General features: G+C 42.7%; 1 protein-coding gene across 1 annotated transcript; it reads left to right on the forward strand.

Annotated features, from left to right (window-relative positions):
• The first annotated feature begins 656 nt into the window (after positions 1–656).
• Positions 657–18,413, forward strand: LOC311504320 (alpha-tectorin-like). Its single transcript, XM_084567338.1, has 27 exons — positions 657–691; positions 862–930; positions 1,036–1,059; positions 4,098–4,184; positions 4,270–4,392; positions 6,550–6,665; positions 6,975–7,253; positions 7,345–7,440; positions 7,605–7,770; positions 7,940–8,340; positions 8,430–9,003; positions 9,083–9,666; positions 10,465–11,017; positions 11,626–12,224; positions 12,457–12,614; positions 12,905–13,305; positions 13,516–13,712; positions 14,214–14,609; positions 14,710–14,993; positions 15,295–15,569; positions 15,678–15,803; positions 15,890–16,074; positions 16,269–16,429; positions 16,757–17,008; positions 17,094–17,253; positions 17,327–17,438; positions 17,801–18,413. The coding sequence occupies exons 2-27, from the start codon at positions 885–887 to the stop codon at positions 17,887–17,889; spliced, it is 6,444 nt and encodes a 2,147-aa protein (XP_084423464.1). The 5' UTR covers positions 657–691; positions 862–884; the 3' UTR covers positions 17,890–18,413.
• The last annotated feature ends 2,250 nt before the right edge of the window (positions 18,414–20,663 follow it).

Below are 20,663 nucleotides of genomic sequence, written 5' to 3' on the forward strand. Positions count from 1 at the left end.
TAAAGTATATTTCTTCGTGCTCTACATATTTAAAAGCATGAAAGGGTTTCAGATGAGAGCTGAGGAACGCAGCAGTGATGAGTGTTGAGGAGGAACCGACCAAACCCTGAAAACTTCCTCCACTAAAGCTGCATTATTTAAGATTTAATTAATCATATAATAATAAGAAGGAACGGGACGAGACGTTCTTTTGAGTTAAAATATCTGCACCATGAGGAAAAACCTGTTACAGGAGCACGGATCACCTGGTGAACCAGAAATCTGAGACATAGGCAGAAGATGAAACCAAAAGTATGCAGCTAAGGTTGCGTGAGAGGATTATCTTTTTATTTTTTTTATATTTTTTATCAGGTAAACCAACCTTTTGTAATTGTTCTTTAGACAGGAGGCTGCTGTGAAAACTGATAAAAAGAAAAAAATGACTTTATTTTACTGAGAATAAATAAATCAACAACAATAAATATTCGTTTTCCACCAACATCATTTTAAAATTAAAAAATGTCCTTAATTATTGTTGATCACGGTTTCTCACGTGATCCTTATCATTCTTTAAGCACATTGGAATGAGCCTGACCTGGTCAAACAGCTCTGTGGACCCGTGCCAGCTTTTCCGTTTATATAAAGGCTTCGAGTGGCCATCCTGTTCCACTTGTGATGTGGTTAAAAGAAGAGAAGAAGCCCATGACAGAAGGTACATTTTAATTTAATTTAATTTTTATTATTTGCAAACGTCTAACATTTTCTTCTAGCTCTAGCAAATACAGTATTCGTGGCGATTATTATATAGATCGACATGCATTTAAACCTCTTTTTATTTTAATTTATTTGTATCTATTTTTATTTATTTTCTTATGTTTGCAGGTTTGACTTTTGAACTTTAAAAAATGGCAAATCAAATCTTGCTGCCTGTGCTTCTTCTGGGGATGATCAGTAAGAATTTGACAAATTCAAATAAATAAATTTAAATTTAAATTCACTGATCTTCGCTGTCTCTAATTTTAATGCTAACTGAATGTGTGTGTTTGTTTTTTATAGGTGGAGTGACTCCCCAGTTTTCAGGTAAGCTGAATGAAACTCTTTTTTAATTTGCTGAATCCAAAAACTTTTACACCTCCCTCCACTGGACTACAAACTGATGTCTTGTATTTATCAGGGGTGGGACTCGATTAAAAAAAAAAGATCTAATTAATTAGAGGCTTTGTAATCAATTAATCTTGATGAATCACATTTTAATCTCATAACAATATTTGCCCCAAAAAGCAACATTTTTTAATTCAAATGGATTTTAGTAGACGACTGAATCAAATAATCGACACAGACATGAATATTGTAAACTCAAACTCTTTTAATGTCTGAAAAAATGCATTTAATTTAATTTCAATTCAAAACAGTAGAAAAAGATAGAAAATATCCCTGGTCAAAACTGAGCAGACCTAAAGGTAAAGTGCAATTTTAAGTACTTCAAGTACTTTTGCAGAACAGGATTGACTTTAAATGGTAAATAAAGGTTTGTTTGGGCTGCCGATGTGTCTTGTCTGTACTCGGACTGGGACTGCTAGCGCTAACAGCTCCGGCAGTTTCTGTGCTCACTGCAACATGCTTTGCATTAAGATGGTACTGTAGGGTTGAAGTGCTTTGGTGGTATGCAAGCTCTTTAAATTTTTATTTATTTATTTATTTTTTTGTACAATTTGCACAAAACCCCGCTTTCATCAAGGCTTCCATCAGGTAGTTTTTCTAAATAAAATTTGCCTTCCATCAGTCCTAGCAACGTTCTTTCATCTGATTAATCCATTTTGGTAAAAAGGACGAAAAAGAACTAGATGATCGCAAGCGATCATAAAGGGGTCCATGCCGTGGTGAATTTGTCCCTGAGCTGGACGCAGAGGCATCAGTGGGTTGGACACGGCCTGAAAGGAGGCATAGTGTTTGTGGAGGAATCCTTTGGCTGACAAGTGAACTAGGGGAAAGCTGGGTTTGCCAAATGAGTAGGAGATAGGACTCAAATATTTGCACGTCACCAGTAGCGTCCGCTACAGACCATATTGCATCACATGGCACTTGGTGGGCTTGTAAGGAGTCATCCACAGATTGTTATAGTCACATTTCAAGCAGTTTACTGTGGTGGTTTGTGAGATATAAACATGTAATGGTTGTAGAACCCCCTACTGCTCGAATTTCATGAGACTTGCCACGATTGTACGCAAACATATTACAATGACGGCTGCTAAGTTTCAAAAGGATTAGGTAAATATTTCAAAAGTTATAGGCCTTACAGCTTTTGAGATACTGAAAGACTGCTTGTGTAGCGCCCCCTAGAGCCCAAGGGTCACAAAAGTTGGGGTGCTTGTACAGAATCATATTATTATCAATGATCTGAAATTTGATTAAGTCTGGGTATATACTTCATCAAAATTTTATCTTTGGAGTTATACTGTGCCACGCCGTAAAAATTAAATAGCCATTTATGGGCGTGGAATAGTCCATTAGAACCAGGGCTATGTAAGGAATCAGAGGGAGAAAGAATTTTTTTTATTTCTAGGGCACACGGTTCTTGAGATATGAGCCAAAACGTAAATTGGATTATTATAACACCACCTAGCTGAAGGCATGTGTATTGACACCCTGGCAAAGTGACATACTAGGACTTCTACCAAGTTACCAGGTTTGATGCCTTACGCCCTTGTAGTTTGTCCTGGGCAGACACTTTTAGCTTGGCTAAACAGAATAATAATAAGACGAGATGATCGCGAGTGATCATAAAGGGGCCCATGTCCATTTCAGGGTTATTGATTACAAAGTTAATGGCTAATTAATTTTTATGGCGTGCAACAGTATAACTCCAAAGCTAATATTTTGATGACATGTTTATATCTCAGAAACCACCACAGTCACCTGCTCGACATTTGACAATAATAATCTGTGGATGACTCCTTACAAGCCCACCAAGTTTTGTGCAGTATGGTCTATAGGGGGCGCTACTGGTGACTTATGCCTCTGTGTCCCGCTCAGGGACGACTTCGCCACGGCATGGACCCCTTTATGATCGCTTGAGATCATCAAGTTTCTTTCTTTTTTCTACAGTTTTCAATTGAAATGCAATTAAATGCATTTTCCGGAGCTTAAAAGAGCTTTCGTTTACAATATTCATGTCTGTGTCTATTATTTGATTCAGTCGTTCACTAAGATCCATTTAAATAAAAAAATGTTGCTTTTTGGGGCAAATATTGTTATTGTTGTGTGAAATCATCTTGCTGAAAGATCACCCACGGGTGTGGCGCCCATGCTAAGAGAAGTGACTAATAATTAAAACCATCAGTCCAAGACACTTGAACTCTCATCCTCCAAGGTTGTTCAGTGCTGAAGCCTCGTCCACTCGTAGCTCTCAGCATCTGTCTTTCTTTTGCTGAAGTTTTATGCTTCCATTTATTGAAAATGGCTCAAAACTTCATATTCTGTTCTGTCCTTTGGATAGTTGCTGCAATTATTGTTAAGTATCCTGATTTTATGAAATCCAACACATGCAAAGTCTTTAATGTTGATGAGGAGGAGACGATCAAAAACTCCTTCATCACGTAAACTCTACAACTGAGAGAAATATCCTCGTCTTTTTATTTCAGCATCTTTTATCGAATTTCAGATTATTCCAGTTTATATTGAAACATTAAAACATTGGTCTCTGGTCTGGTTAATGCTTTACATGCTTAAAAACCCAGCATGAGATTTATACGACCTTTATTAGACAGATGCAGGAACTGGTTTTAGTTCTGGGTGTTCATTAGTGGGACTTATTGATGTGGAAGACATTACTTTGTTTCTTCATCTTATTTGTTCATATAAAAAGGAAAGCAACATGAAACAACACTTAATTACCTTCACCTTTTCTTCATTCAGATATTTTAGATCAGTTTAAAGTATTTTTCTCAAAAAGTTCCAGTTTCTTCTACTTCCCTGATCGTACCACACTCAATATGTGTCAGGTCTAAGAATTCACTGTCTCAACCTCAGTGTGGGCGACATAGATAAGTTCATACGCTGCCTCGTAGCTAAGTGTCATGTTAAAAAAAATAAAAACATAAACCATTGGTTTACTACAGCGGCTCCTGGTACTACATCGGCTCCAACAGCAGCTCCTGGTACTACAGTAGCTCCTGGTAATACAGCGGTTCCAACACCAGCTCCAGGTACTACCCCAACAACATCAGCCACAGGTCACATCTTCTTCAACAACAATACCAGTACTCACATGATGCTTCTTTTCATTTCAAGATCCCTGTAATAATAACCCTTGTGGCCCAGGAAGCACATGTGAGGCTCATGCCAATCAGACCTTTATATGCTTGTGTCTGCCTGGTGATTACTACAGCGCTGGTACCAATCGTTGTGAGAGCGGTAAGTATTTGTTTGGTACTACCACTATGAGGTCAGTGCTGCATGAGGAAATAACAAAACTAAGACGATGTAATACCATCGTGTAGGGCAGTAATGTGTCTTTTGGATGTAGGAAGATTATTAGTATTACTTAGTGTTGATAAAGGCAGTTAGTTTTAATTACCTTAGTTTCATTTAAGTCTAGTCAGCTTTTGGAAAAGAAACTCTTCTTTGCTGACTGAAGCTCTTAATGGCAGGTTTTAGGCTAGCTACACATTTTCTTGATTCCAGTCTAAATGCTAAGCTAATTTGACCAAATATGATTTTTAATCACGCGGGACTTGATTAAAAAATTATCTAATTAATTAGAGGCTTTGTAATTAATTCATCTCAATTAATCACATTTTAATCTCATAGCAATATTTGCCCCAAAAAGCAACATTTTTAAATTTAAATGGATTTTAGTGGACGACTGAATCAAATAATAGACACAGACATGAATATTGTAAACTCAAACTATTTTAATGCAAAAAAAATGCATTTAATTGCATTTAAATTCAAAACAGTAGTAGAAGAAAGAAAATATCTCTGGCCAAAACTGACCTAAAGTTAAAGTGCCATTTTAAGTACTTTAAGTACTCTTCATCTTATTTGCGCATACAAAAAGGAAAGAAACACAAAACAATCTTCAGTATAAAGTATTTTTCTCAAAAAGTTCCACTTTCTTCTACTTCCCTGATCGTACCACACTCAATATGTGTCAGGTCTAAGAATTCACTGTCTCAACCTCAGTTCATACGCTGCCTCGTAGCCAAGTATCATGATTAAAAAACTAAAAACACATGAAAACCACCCTGAACAGATGGACTTGCTTTCTTACTTCCTTTTTTATGTTTAGGTAAGGGCTGTGCACAGCCTATAAACCCATAGAATTATTCTGCTTTATCATAAAACTGAATGTAAATTAGCATCATTCTTTTAACAGTTTTGATAGAAATTAGGCAAATTTTTAGTACTTTAAGTACTTTTTCAGAACAGTATTACTTTAAATGGTAAAAAAAAAAAAGTTTGGGCCGCCAACACATCTTGTCCGTACTCGGACTGGGACTGCTAGCGCTAACAGCTCTGGTGGTTTCTGTGCTCACTGCAACATGCTTTGCATTTAGATGGTACCGTAGGGTTGAAGTGCTTCGGTGGTATGCTAACTCTTTTTTTTTTTGCACAATTTGCACAAAACCCACTTTTATCAAGGCTTCCATCAGGTAGTTTTTTTTAAATAAAATTTGCCTTCCATCAGTCCTAGCAACGTGCTTTCATCCAATTCCTCCATTTTGGTTGCCATTAGCTGAGCTCTGACTGTGCATCAGTGTAATCAGTGTACCAGGAAATCGTGCACTGACAAAGGTTCTGCGTTGTTTGGAATGTAAACTGCGATTAAATGCGTTAACTTGTAATGTGTTAATTTTTTGTAATTAATTAATCGTAATTAACGCATTGAAGTCCCATCCCTAGTATTTATATTAGGGGTGGGACTTTAGCTTAGCTAACGGCTACCACAATGGAGGAATCGGATGAAAGCATGTTGCTAGGACTGATGGAAGGAAAATTCTGTTTAAAAAAAAACTACCTGATGGAAGCCTCGATAAAAGCGAGGTTTTGTGCAAATTGTGCAAAACAGAAAAAAAAACAGAAAAGAAAAAGTTTGCATACCACCCTACGGTTTCATCTAAATGCAAACCGCGAGAGCTGTTAGCGTGAGCAGTCCCGGTCCGAGTATGGACGAGACATGTCAAGGCAAATATTGCTATGCGATTAAAATGTGATTAATAGAGGTTAATTAATTACAAATCCTCTAATTAATTAGATTTTTTTTTTTTAATCGAGTCCCACCCCTAATTTATATATAACACTTAAAGATATACAGTAACATGCTTATATATTATGTTTAGACTTAAAGCAAAGACTCTGGTGTTAAAAAGGTTTTGTACTTCATTATCACTGCATGTCGGCTGCATTTATTTTCAGTTATGGAATCCTGATTGTTTCTCAGTAGTTTGTATTCACCTGTGCTTTTCTTGTTTTGTTCCTGTTGTGACACACCAGGCGTGGAGGATGATGGATGTTAATAGTCTGGTGTGGTGATCTAGAAATGTTAAAAGCAGCTTTCGTCTTTTCCAGGCCCCCTCTATCCAATCCTGGGAACAGAGAGCTCTCGAGCTCTGGATGGAAGCTCTCCTAGAATTATCCTGAAACGACCTTTTGTGTACTTTGGACTGTCCTACAACCAGATTTATGTACGTATAAATAATTCCTGCACGTGGTTTACACATTAATGGCTGTGTGTTGAGTTATTTTGAGGGGACAGCAAATTTACACTGTTATACGAGCTGTACACGGACTACTTTACATTGGATCAAAGTGTCATATCTTCAGTGCTGTCTCGTGAAATGATATAATAAAATATTTACAAAAATGTGAGGGGTGTTCTCACTTTTGTGAGATACTGTATAGAATGATTACATTATATGCTGACATTTCTCTTGTACTGAAAACCTTACACCTCTTTCTCTTTTGCTTAAATTAAACTATTTTTATTTTCCCAGGTCAATCACAACGGAGACCTGACCTTTAACAACCCGTGGTTCATGTACATACCTCAGCGGTTTCCAATGTATGGAACCAGAGACATCATTGCTCCTTTCTGGACAGATATAGATAACAGACTCACCGGTCATATCTACTACAACCAGTACACCAACGGCAGCGTTCTCCAACAAGCTACTGCCGACATTAATGAGTACTTCCCAGGACTGAACTTTAACGCAGCGTGGGTCTTTGTAGCAACATGGTATGAGGTGCCCTACTATCCAAACACTGGAACAGTGAGTAATCTCATTTTATATGATAAAAGATTTATCTATTATCATATAAACTATAAAAACAACAACTGTTATTTTTCTTTTCTTCGTTCAGCGAACAACATTCCAGGCAGTCTTGATCTCTGGTGGCCAGTACTCATTTGTGCTGATGAACTACGGGGTTATTGCCTCATCATCTTTTCCTGTGCAGGTTAGAACTATTTAAAGCAGGGGTGTCAAACGTACGGCCTGTGGGTACAATCAATTTAGTAAAGTGCAAAAAATGATGTATATATATATATATATATATATTCAAAATGCACTGGATTCCACTACAAATCCAAAAGTAAACAAACATTTCATTTTTATTTCTAGGCTGGATATGACACAGCCGGTTCTCCTCATCATTACACGATCCCCGGATCATTCTCCAGTAATGCAACAGGCAACAACTCAGCTTTCAGCCTCGGCAGCAACGTTAACATTACCGGTCGCTGGGCTTTCCGGATTGACCATGGATCTAGAGGCTGCACTTTCAATGGTGAGACCATAACAGACACTAGAGTAAAAGTACAAAATACAAACGCTGGAGATACACCTGTCCTTCTCTGTGATAGAACAAGATGATACCAACATATCAGCAGAACAACCCAGGAGGTCATCTTGTTTAACCAGTAACAGAGCTTGCCTTGTTTTCATTTTCTTTAAAGGTCAAGCTGTGCAGCTGGGTGACTCATTCTGGAGCGACAGCACCTGTTCTCAGAAATGCACCTGCACTTCCACCGGTCTGCAGTGTCACAGCCAGCCCTGCTCCTTCTCCCAGATCTGCCGGCCATCTTCCTTTCAGTACTCCTGCCAGACGGTGCAGAGGCGCACCTGCACCATAAGCGGCGATCCTCACTACTACACCTTCGACGGAACTTTGTTTCACTTTCAGGGCACCTGCACCTATGTTCTCTCTGAGCAGTGCAACATGGGGATGCCCTACTACAGGATAGAGGGCAAGAACGAGCACAGAGGCAGCACTCATGTCGCTTGGACGCGACTGGTCAAAGTGTACGTGTATAATGAAACCATTGAGCTTGTCAAAGGGCGTCATGGTGAGGCAAAGGTTCGTGTTAAAAACCAGGTTTCCACTTTCCTCCCTGTGTTTGTGTTTTGTTCATATTTTTAATTCTGATCATTTTTATGCTTTCACAGGTTAATGGAAACTTTGCTGCGACTCCGTTCTCTCTTAGCAACGGAACCATCCAGGTCTACGAGTCAGGCTTTTCTGTGGTTGTCAGCACCAACTTTGGCTTACTGGTATCCTACGACTCAAACCACTATGTCCAGATCAGTGTGCCCTACACTTACCAGAACGCAACTTGCGGCCTATGCGGAAACTTCAACAATCACCCTCAAGATGACTTCCGAACCCGTGACGGCGAGCTCGTGGACTCTGATGTGGTGTTTGCCAACAGCTGGCAGGGACTGGATGATGAACCCGGCTGTGAGGTCCAGTGTGCAGGCCAGGACTGCGCTGCATGTTCTCAGCTTCAAACATCATTGTACAGTGATGCCGCCCATTGTGGTATCCTCCAGAGCAGTTCTGGGCCGTTTGCTGCTTGCCACCAACAACTTCCTCCACAGACCTTTATGGAGAATTGTGTGTTTGATCTGTGTATAGGAGAAGGGTACCAGCCCATTCTGTGTCAAGCCCTGAATGTGTATGCAAGTCAGTGTCAGCAGAAGGGTATCCAGCTACCGAGCTGGAGGGAGCCTGGCTTCTGTGGTACGTCTCTCAGTCATTCAGAATGTTTTCTTTAGGTAACATCTCCATAATGTCAAGTGTTGTTTCGTTTTCCATGCAGAAATTCCCTGCCCTGCCAACAGCCACTTTGAGTCTGCAGGCACAGGATGTCCACCTACATGTGTCAACCCCACTGCCAACCAAAACTGCCCTCTTCCCAATCAGGAAAGCTGCGTCTGCGATCCAGGCTACATCCTCAGTGGTGGGGTCTGCGTCCCTTATGCTGAGTGCGGCTGCAGCTTTGAGGGTCTCTACTACCGCTCTGGAGAAACCGTAATCCTCGGCGACGACTGTGAGAGGCGCTGTAGCTGCAGTCACGGCATCATGTCTTGTCAATCCCATGGCTGTGGCCCACTTGAATCATGCAGTGTGGAGGAGGGAGTTAGAGGATGCAGACCCAACAGCTACTCCACGTGCTGGATACGAGGCCCGGGGTCCTATCATACGTTTGATGGGCTCACGTACCAGTATCCAGGAGCGTGTCGACTGACCCTCTCCAGAGTAATGGGACTGTCCAGTCACCCGCACTTTGTGGTAACAGCAGAAAAAGAGCCGAGAGGTCAGCAGGGTTTTGCCAGAATGGTAAAGTTTGAGGCGCAGGGAACGCAAGTCTCCATTGAGATGTCAAGCAGCAGCAACGTGAAGGTAAATACCTGAAATGTTTTTAAAAATCAGTTCATGACACCAGGGAAAGATGAAACTAAAAATAGTGATTAACCTTTTAAAACGAAATGTGTCTTTGTTTGGGTACATTTTTTAATAAAAATAAGTGTAATGTCAGCTCAGTGCTGCCATCTAGTGTTTAGTTCTGGTTTCTCAGGTTTGTGTTATGTCAACAACTCTTAGAGGACAAATTAAGAATATGAGACAGTTTTATTGAATAATTTTTGCACTCTTTTGTTCTTCTTCTTCATCTTCCTCCTTCTCCTTCCTCTCTTCTTCCACTTTGTCCTCTTTCTCTCCTTCTACTTTCTTCTCCTTCCCTATTTACTTCTTTTCATCCTCTTTTCTCTCCTCCTCTTTCTCATCTAGGCCTGCATCCTACCCCTTCTTCTTCTTCCTTCTTCCTCTTTTTCATCTTCCACATTCCCCATCTGCTTCTCCTCATCAGCCTCTTCTTCCTCTTCCTCTTCATCTTCCTATCTTCTTCCTTCTTCTTCTACTCTTCCCTCTTCTTGTCCTGCTCCTCATCCCCTTCCTCTTTCCCCTTCTTCTCCCTCTTGCATGTTATGATCTCATTTTAAACATTTTAAGGTTCAAGGTTCTTTACTTGGCCATTTGTGCATAAACCAACAGTCCAGGCACATTGGAAATCTTGTGCAGGGCTCTCAGAGTCAACAGAGTCAACATTTGAAATTTTTCGTACTTGTTTTCTTTCTATTTATTTTAATGAACACTCTTGTCACAGGGAGAAGTTGACAGGTTGTTTTGAATGTCTTTTAGGTCAATGGTCAGCTGACCAGACTTCCTTTCAGCTCTGGCTCCAACAGTATCCGCATCTACCACAGCAACATCCACAGCATCATCATTCAGACTTCCTTTGGTGTAACTGTGCAGACAGTCTGGCCTCACTTTGTGCGTGTCACCGCCCCTGGCGTCTACAACGGTTCACTCGGTGGACTCTGTGGTGATAATGACGGTCTCCCAGACGATGACTTCCGTACACCTAATGGCATCCTGGTCAACAGCTCTCAGGAGTTTGGGGACAGTTGGCGAGACGGCTCCTTAGCTGCACACTGTGTAGAAAACACGAATCGTAATCCAACAACTAATTACAATTCCAGTGAGTACTGCGGCATTATCAGCTCACCACTAGGGCCGTTTGAACCGTGTTGGGCCACGGTGGACCCACTGGAGCAGGTGGACGCTTGTGTGGAGATCCTGACCGGTTCGAGTGATCCGGCATCAACTCTGTGTGAGGTCCTAAGAGATTATGCCCTAATGTGTCAACAGAACGGCGTTTCCCTAGGACAGTGGAGGAATGCAACTGGATGCGGTAAGCAAAGAAGACCACGCCTTAATTGATGGAAAGAAGTTTATTGGTAGACAGGATGTGAAAGAAATGAATGGAGAGATGAGAACTGTCGAAGGGGATGAGAAGAAACAGGTCAAGGAGATGGGATGAAAACGGTTGAGGAGATAGGATGGATGGAATGAAAAGGGTCGAGGGGATGAGAGGAAAAGTGGCAGAGGGACTGGGATGAAAAGTATTGAGGGGATGGGATGAAAAGGGGTTGGAGGGGATGGGATGAAATGGGTTGAGGGAACGGTATGCAAAGATTTGAGGGGAAGACATGATCGGGCGAAATGTGTAAATGGATGATGGTAGAGGAACCCAGGGAGTGAGACTCAGGATGGTGCCACAACTCAGGGACCTTCAGCTCCTTGTCCCCCTGGTTGCTGTAATGAAAAATGGAAGCAGAAGAAAAGAAAAGAGAGGGATGGGGTTAGTGGGTGTTGAGAACTGGAAAAAACAGAGAGAGACAAGGTTTGGACACACCTTTATAGGTCAGCGTGGGAAATAGAATGATATGGGGACGTGGTTTTGTTCCAGAACTTAAGTTATAATAACTTCATTAAATAAACTGTTTTGTTTTTCTTTAGCGCAAAGCTGCCCTCTAAACAGCCACTATGAACTCTGTGGAAGCTCTTGCCCTTCCGCCTGCCCCAGCCTCTCGTTCCCCTTCCCCTGTGACACTCAGTGCCAGGAAGGGTGCCAGTGTGACGATGGTTTTGTCCTCAATGGCAACCAGTGTGTCCCGCCTACAGCCTGTGGATGCTCCCACCAAGGACGCTACCGCCAAAGTGGCGAACAGTTCTGGGACAGCGAACTGTGTCAGAGCTTCTGTACCTGTAATGGCACCACTGGGCTAGTCCACTGTACCCCCAGCTCCTGTGGTCCTCAGGAGTCCTGCCGTGTGGTGGAGGCCGAGTTTGGTTGCCACCCCAGCCCTCACGGCACCTGCTCTGCCTCTGGAGACCCTCACTACTTCACCTTTGATGGCATGGCCTACGACTTCCAGGGAACCTGCCGCTATGTCCTGGCGACAGCTTGTAACGTGACCGGCGGGCTCAGAGAGTTTTCTGTGGAAGCTAAGAACGAGCCGTGGTTCGGGTTTCCAGTTTCCATCACCGCTGACGTTTTTGTGAATGTGTGGGGCTATCAAGTGCACATGTCCAGAGGCAGGAGTGGTATGGTGGAGGTGAGCTGAACCATGTCCAAATAATTTGTGATTCGTATAATTTTGTGAAAACAGCCTGAAAAGCCAAACTATCGTTCACTAGAGACCATTCTTTACTCTTTGGTATCAGACAATATTGTGTACTACTATAAAACTGTTAAACTCTCACATTCCTTTATTGATATCGGCCACAAGGTTCAGTAGTCTGTCAAGAAACTTTTTTGTTGTTCCATTTTTTTTTTCAATCCTATAGGTAAATGGAGTAACAAGAAACTTGCCAGTTCTTTTGAATGGAAGTCTTGTGTCTATCTATGCTAATGGATTTCAAACAGTTGTCAGAGCTGATTTTGGCCTGAGTGTCATGTACGATGGATCGAGTACAGTGTCTATTTCTGTACCTTCAAATTACAGGTATCTGCCAATCACCTGAGCTCAAAATAAGTTTAACGACTTACATTTTCTACACAACCACAGCGCTCAAGTGTTGCCTAGGACCAGGGCAAAGAAAGAAAATGTTACACCTGTTTGGTAGTTTTAATATTTAAATATGTTAACATGCCTTTTAAGTGGATCATTGGTTGAACCAGACAACTTTTCTATTGTGCTTGCAACAAAAGAACATGTTTTATGTGCAGGACAAAATATAATAATCGTCTTTAGTCTGACTGATTTATTTAATTTCTCTTCATTATCTTCATTAGAGGACAAACATGTGGACTATGTGGGAACTTTAATGGTAATCCCAATGACGAATTCCGAACTCCAACTGGAGCAACAGTCACCGGGCCACACGAGTTTGGATCAGCTTGGAAGGTGCCTGGCAACTACACCTGCAGCGATGGCTGTGGTTCCTCCTGCCCCCTTTGCACTGATGAGGGTCCTGCTCGAGCTCAGTGTCAGGTGATTCGAGCAGCAGACGGCCCGTTCAGCTTCTGCCACGAGCAGGTGGACCCAACGCCATATTTCAATGACTGCGTGTTTGACGTTTGTGTGTTGGGAAATCAAGGCCAGGATCTTCTGTGCAGGGCCATCGAAACGTACATCAGCGCCTGTCAGTCAGCTAATGTCCAAATCTACCCTTGGAGACAGAACACCACATGCAGTGAGTAAACCAGGGGCGGTTGTAGCTCAGTGGTATGTGGACCACATGCCGAAGTGTCCTTGAGCAAGACACTGAACCACAGGTTGCTCCAAGTGCATGACACTGGTGTATGAATGTTTGAGCGCTTGTGTGAGCGAATGGGTAGATGTGTCTGTAAAGCGTTGCGGTTTTTTGAAATGACACCTGTTATTGTCTTCCTCACTTATTAAGGACTTGACTGTCCAGCCAACAGCCATTATGAGCTGTGTGGTACTGACTGTGGCCACACCTGTGCCCATAGCACTGATGCCACCTGTGAGCAGGTTTGCTCCGAGGGATGTTTCTGTGACGAAGGCTTCCGAAGGAGTGGATCTAGTTGTGTCCCTGTGGAAAGCTGTGGCTGCCAATACGATGGTTTCTACTATAATGTAAGACACGTTTAAATCACTTCATCTGTGTTTGTCTAAAACAATCTGATCAAGTTGATTCACAGTTCACTAACAAAGACCACACCTTAACTGATGCAATTTGATTCAATTGGCCGACAGGAGGTGAGGAGAAAATGGATGGAGGGATTAGAGGGGTTGAAGGGAAGGGATGAAAAATGTCAAAGGAAAGGGATGAAAAGTGTTGAAGGGAAGGGATGAAAATTGTTGAAAGGAAGGGACAAAAGTTTCCAAGGGAAGGGATGAAAACTGTTGAAGGACAGAAAAGTGTCAAAGGGAAGGGATGGAAAGTGTTGAAGGGAAGATATTAAAGTGGTCGAAGGAAAGGGATGAAACTTATGTCACAGGTGTTTGCTATCATTAAGGTTCCAAAGGACCAAGACAAAGAAGCTAAAGATGGAATTAACGGGTTCCTCTTCATTGCCCACATTCCTTCACAGTGTTTTTATTTTGAAAGTGTCTTCTTCTTCTGACATGCTTCAGGACGGTGAGACCTTCTGGACCGATGGCTGCTCCCAGCGTTGTGAATGCCATGCTCCCAACGACCTGCGCTGCTCTGCTACGTCTTGTACTCCTGCACAAGAGTGCACCATCAGAAATGGCCAGCTGGGCTGTTTTGACACCTTGTCCACTTGCACCGTGTGGGGAGACCCACACTACGTCACCTTTGATGGAGCGCTGGCTCATTTCCAGGGAACGTGCTCCTACACCATCACAGAGAGTGTGAGCCACGGGACCAATGAAACCCAGTTTAGGGTAATCGCCACCAACAATCACCGCGGCAACAACCGTGTGTCCTTTGTGTCAGCAGTGGATATTTACCTCTCAAACCAACCAGAGAGTGTGTACGTCAGGATTGGACCCAACAAACGAGTAAAGGTAAACTCTTCTTTTACTTTCAAGATGGACAACATTTGTCTGATATGGACACACGCAACAACAACAACAACTCCTCACTTCCTGTCTGTCTTCCTCCCAGGTCAATGACGTGGAGGCGTCTCTTCCCATCGCTACAGGAACATTAGCTCAGGTGATGAGGCAGGGAAGCTACATAGTGGTGGACGCCAATGACTTAAAAGTCCAGTTTGACGGCCGGAGCACCTTGCTGGTCAGAGTGGGCCAAAACCGTGGAAACAGAGTCACCGGGATGTGCGGGAACTTCAACGGTGACTCTCAGGATGACAAAGTCCTGCGCAATGGCACGCTGGCACAAGATGACAACGACTTTGGAGACAGTTGGAAGGCATCCACAAGCCGACCGGGGTGAGCTAGGATATCCTAAACACAAGCTCAAGTTTCAATTCAGTTTTATTTATATAGCGTCAATAAGAGTACAAATTGTCTCAAGACGCTTTACAACATCCGGTCTGAAACCCTCAGAGCAAGCCTGAAGGTGACAGTCTCAGGGAAAAACTTTTTTTTTAGTTTTAGGTATTAAAGGATTAACTAGCACATATTTCCATCCACATCATGTACTTCGACATTTTATGGGCAATAGAGCAATTAGTTATAGAAACGTGTTGTGACAAAGTCCCAGTATCAAACGTACAATATCTTTCCCTAGATGTGGCTCTACCGATGAGAGAAGTGGTGGTTTGAGTGACTGCACCTTTGTGGAAGAATACTCAGAACTCTGCAGCGTCATCACCAACACCAGTGGCCCATTCAGTGCCTGTCACCTGCACTCTGATCCCCAGCCCTTCTTCAGCTCCTGCGTCTACGACCTCTGCCTGTACACCCCAGCAAACGGCATGCTGTGTTCTGCCGTCGCTGCCTACGAGAGAACCTGCTCAGTTACGGGGCTAGACATCCCAGAGTGGCGCTCTGCTCTGCATTGTGGTATGTTTACGCTGGAACCCGTGAAGATCCGAGATTAAGAAGAAAAATAAAAAAAAACTTTCTTTAACTCTTTCTTTCTGATTTGTTTCTATCTAACTCATTCTGCAGCTGATGCTGACTCAGATCCCTGTGAACAGCTGAACTGCACAGAGTACGAGTGGTGTGGTGAGAAGAATGGCGTCTACGGCTGCTTCTGTGATGAGAACCATCATCGACGCAACAATGAGAGCTACGGTGAGGGTGGCTCTTCTTAAAATCCTGTATTTAATTTGCAGCGTAGCCGGCATTGTTTGAGTACAAACCATTTATCTCTCTTTCAGACTCATCGATCTCTTGTGTGAGCAGTTCAGGCACCATGTCTGTGTCCCGCTGCCAGCTGTTTGAAGCTGGCTTCCACACCGACGCCCTCCATTTGCGAGACGACTCCTGCAGTGGGACGCTCCAGGACGGACGCCTGGTATTCCACTTTGACAACGATGACCAGCTCTGTGGGACGACTCTCAGGGTACGCTCTAAACGCTGTCACAGTATCGATGCAGACTGAACAGGATTATAGATTGTGGTATAACTGGCATACAACGGTTATATTAGGTTATAATATTATCATGTTGTTTGTATAGGGCTGTATGTTGCCCCCCCAAACTAAAATGTGTCTGACACCCCTGACACACGCACTTTGTTATCATTTTCTATTTTCAGAGCAATGGAACCCATTTCATGTATGAGAACGCCATTCTGGGTCAAGTGGATCCTCACGGGAGCCTCATCAGCCGTGGGAGGAAGATCAATCTGCGTTTCTGCTGTGAATACCCTCTGACTCAGGCCATTTCCATGTCTGTGGGCATCAGCCCCATAGAAAGGTGACTAAGCCTGTCTTCTCTGCATGTTTCATTGATTTTTGTATGGATCAGCTTTTCTTCCTGAATCATGATGACCACTTTATTTACCCCTTAAAACCAAATGTATCCTAAACGCCACATTTGGACAAGTGCACTTTTTGATAACCGTGATTACTTTTCAAATTTGAGCCATTTGTGACATAGATCATTTGTTCTGAATATGACACCGCCCCCTGAGCCCTGTGTGCCACCAGAACATGTAACAGAGATTCTATCAAGTCTAACAGATGTCATGTAGACTGTATTCGCTCCACAAACCTGATTCCTGTACGTGTTGTTTTCTTGCAGCATTGTGAGGAAGAAGCTTCCCTCCGGCCAGGGACGCTATAACATCAGAATGATCCCCTACGAGGACGCTGGCTTCCGCTTCTCTCTGGCAAGCAGCAGGAACATCGACATGGATGTGGACCAGACGTTGTATGTGGAGGTACGGACGGATGGCGTCGATCCGCACCAGATCTCCACCATCCTGGACTCCTGCTGGGCCACGCCGGTCAACATCGCAGACTACCCTGTGCGCTGGGATCTCATCACTGCAGAGTAAAAGAGCTCCTTCCACCTCGTCTAAACGACCCAGCTGCTCTCTCTGGGCGTTAGTTGTAACCCGGACGTCTCTGTCTTCCAGGTGTCCTAACCCAGCAGATGGGACAGTGGAGCTGATCCAGAACGGCGTCTCCACCGCAGCCCGCTTCTCCTTCAGGATGTTCACCTTCACCAACTTCACAACCATCTACCTGCACTGTCAAGTCCACCTGTGTCTCTTGAGCAACAACGACTGCACGGCTGTACGTTCAGATATTATTGAGTCGGTGGTTGTAGTGAGAGACATCCTTTAATGTTGATTTCTTTTTCCTGCAGCACTGTTACCCTGGTTACCATGGGCGTGTCAGGAGGGACGTGAAGCCTGAAAACGCTGCAGCCATCTCACTGGGACCGCTGGTCATGAGTCCACACGGCAGGACTGGGAGAGGTAAAGCTGTCCCCTCAGATTCTTGTTTAGGACACAGAGCAGGAACATCCAGCTCAGTGCTGCCATCTAGTGTTTAGTTCTGGTTTCTTCCTTCTCCCCCTCCTCCTCTTCATCCTCCCCTTCTTCTGCAATGTTTCTCATCTAAGTCAGCCTCCTCCTCCTTCCTCTTCTCCTACTTCTCAATCTACTTATCCTCATCCTCTTTTCTCTCTTCCTCCTTCCTCCTTCTTCTTCTCCCCGTCTTCCTTTGCAAATTCATCCTGTGGGGCCATCTTGGACCCTCGTCTGGAAGGTTTTGACATGTTTGACCCCTGACCTGGAGCTCTGACTGACACAGTAAACTTTGGTTCTTGTTCTTTCAGAAATCCAAATGCCAAGCTCTGCTTCCTGCCGTCTGACAGCGATGGTGACTCTGCTCATCAGTTTGCTGACAGCTAAGACTCTGATCTAGAGACCAGACGTGGTCCAGTTATAAAATAAGGTTAAAATAAATCAATAATCAAAGGTGTCGATGATCTAAACGTTAGATAAATCTGTGAACTTGTCTATTACCATCTTTGTCTGAATATTCCTTCACTAACTACAAATTAAATTATAATTGCAATCAAACAAGAGATCGAATCACATAACTATAAGTCATGATAATAATACAAGTATATTAATTGAAATGCAACTGCCAGATATTCTCACAGTCAATTAAAATTTTGTTTTAAGTTTTACTTCCTGTTTTTGTTCCCGCCTCACTTGTCTTACCTTGTGCCTTTTATCTGCATGCTCCACCCCTCATTAGTCTCACCTTTCTCTCATTATTTCATCAGCCCACATATATATATAAAACCCTGCCTTTGTTTTTGTCTTCTGTCAAGTCATATGTGATGTTACCCCTGTTTGTCCTACATTGGAGCTTCCTTTTGAGTTTGAGTTGTTTTGTCTTTCTGGGTTTTGAGTTTGTATTAAACTAATTTTGCTTTCATGGTTCTGGCCTCTCTCTGTGTTTTCACCACAAACTTGACTCAATTAACTTAAAATGACAATTGATCTGAATCTAGTTATTTAGTTGAAAGAAGGAATGATCTTTAGTCTTAACTGAGCTTCATGAGTTGAAACAGATCCTCGTGTTTTTACGGCGGCAGGTGAACTTTTGTTTTGCCGACTTGAATATAGAATTTCTAACATATCTCACCTTTAAAAGAACAAGTTTCTGCAATCGTGGAGATTTACTTTTGTAACAGCAGAAGGCAGCATGAGATTAAATACTATAACTGTTTTATAGATCAGTTTTGTAAACAGGTAGGAGCCTTTTATTGGATAATTACTGCATGGGTGATTATGTTTCAGCTGGCAACAAGTTATTTAACCCCAACTGATGCAATGAGTAGCTTCTCATTTCTTAAACAACCATGTTGAAAGACACATCCCTTGGTCTTGGAAAAGATGTTAGTCTGTTTGAGAAGGGTCAAATCATTGGCATGCATCAAGCAGAGCAAACATTTAATGAGATTGTAGAAACTACTAAAATTGGGTTAAGAACTGTCCAACGCATTATTAAATACTGGAAGGATAGTGGGGAACCATCATCTTCCAGGAAGAAATGTGGTAGGAAAAAAATCCTGATTGATCGTGATCGGCGATCACTTAAAGGGTTGGTAAAATCAAATGGAAGGAAAACAACATTAGAACTCAGGGCTATGTTTAATAGTGAAAGTAAGAACATTTCCACACGTACAATGTGAAGGGAACTCAAGGGATTGGGAATGAACAGCTGTGTAGCCTTTAGAAAACCACTAATCAGTGAGGCTAACCGGAAAAAAGGCTTCAATTTGCCAGCCACCATAAAGATTGGACTCTGGAGCAATAGAAGAAGGTCATGTGGTCTGATGAGTCCAGATTTACCCTGTTCCAGAGTGATGGGGGCATCAGGGTAAGAAGAGAGGCAGATAAGGTCATGCACCCACCATGCCTAATGTCTACTGTACAAGCCTGTGGGGGTAGTGCTATGATCTGGGGTTGCTGCAGTTGCTCAGGTCTAGGTTCAGCAACATTATGTGCCCAAAGAATGAGGTCAGCTGACTACCTGAATATACTGAATGACCAGGTTATTCCATCAATGGATTTTTTTTGGGCATATTCCAAGATGACAATGCCGGGATTCATGGGGCTCCAAACAATACCACAGAGAATGTGTGCTATAATCAAAGCTGAAGGCGAAATATTACAGTGTGTGACCATTTCCTTAGTATTTGGTAGAATTGCCTTTAAACTGTATGACGTGGGTCAAACGTTTTGGGTATCCTTCCACAAGCTTCTCGCAATAGTCTGCTGGAATTCTGGTCCATTCCTCCTGACAGAACTTGTGTAACTGAGTCAGGGTTGTAGGCCACCTCGCTCGCACACACCTTTTCAGATCTGCCCACAAATTTTCTATGGGATTGAGATTGGGGCTTTGTGGTGACCACTCCAAAACATTGATTTTGTTGCCCTTAAGCCACTTTGTAACTACTTTGGCAGTATGCTTAGGGTCATTGTCCATTTGGAAGACCCATTTGCGCCAAAGCTTTAACTTCCTGGCTGATGTCTTGAGATATTGCTTCAATATTTCCACATAATGTTCCTCTCCTCGTGATGCCGTTTATTTTATGAAGTGCACCAGTTCCTCCTGCGGCAAAAAAGCCCCACAACATGATGCTACCACCCCATACTTCACAGTTGGGATGGTGTTCTCAGGCTTACAAGCGTCCCCCTTGTGGGGGGGGGGGGGGGGGGGGGGGACTCTTTTTGTCCCCGTCCTCTTCCCTCAGACTTCCCACCAGTCCCCTAGAACTGAAGAAGCTACTTGGATGAGTGGTGAAACCTTTTCTCAAAAAAACTCTACAAATCTGCCTTTTTTGAACCTTTTTTGGATACATCTTCACTATTAATAATCCAGTCCAGTTGTCTTTTTTGAACCTTTTTTGGATATACCATGACCTGGATGACTGAGAACCTTCACAGACATAGTGAAGATGTAAAATTACAAGTGAAGGAATTTGTGCCTGAAATAGTAAATGTAATTTTTAGTCAAATAGAAATTGCATTGGAGTAAAATCAAATCCAAACATGAATACAAGATGGTTCCTGTTTGACATAAAAGAAGTTGAATGCAATGTTGGAAGTTATGTTTCTCTCTTTTGTTCTGAGCCTCCTTTGTTGTCCCTAATGTGGAGCCCGACAGGTCCGATAGTTAAT

Source organism: Chelon labrosus (genome assembly GCF_963514085.1).
Source record: "Chelon labrosus genome assembly, chromosome: 19".
NCBI lineage: Eukaryota > Metazoa > Chordata > Actinopteri > Mugiliformes > Mugilidae > Chelon > Chelon labrosus.

Bases quoted from the DNA above. Each gene is read 5' to 3' on its own strand.
- LOC311504320 (XM_084567338.1), top strand. From the start codon at position 885: ATGGCAAATCAAATCTTGCTGCCTGTGCTTCTTCTGGGGATGATCA. The intron at 1,060-4,097 runs GTAAGCTGAATG...GGTTTACTACAG, and splicing joins AGTGACTCCCCAGTTTTCAG to CGGCTCCTGGTACTACATCG. The intron at 12,615-12,904 runs GTATCTGCCAAT...TATCTTCATTAG, and splicing joins TCTGTACCTTCAAATTACAG to AGGACAAACATGTGGACTAT.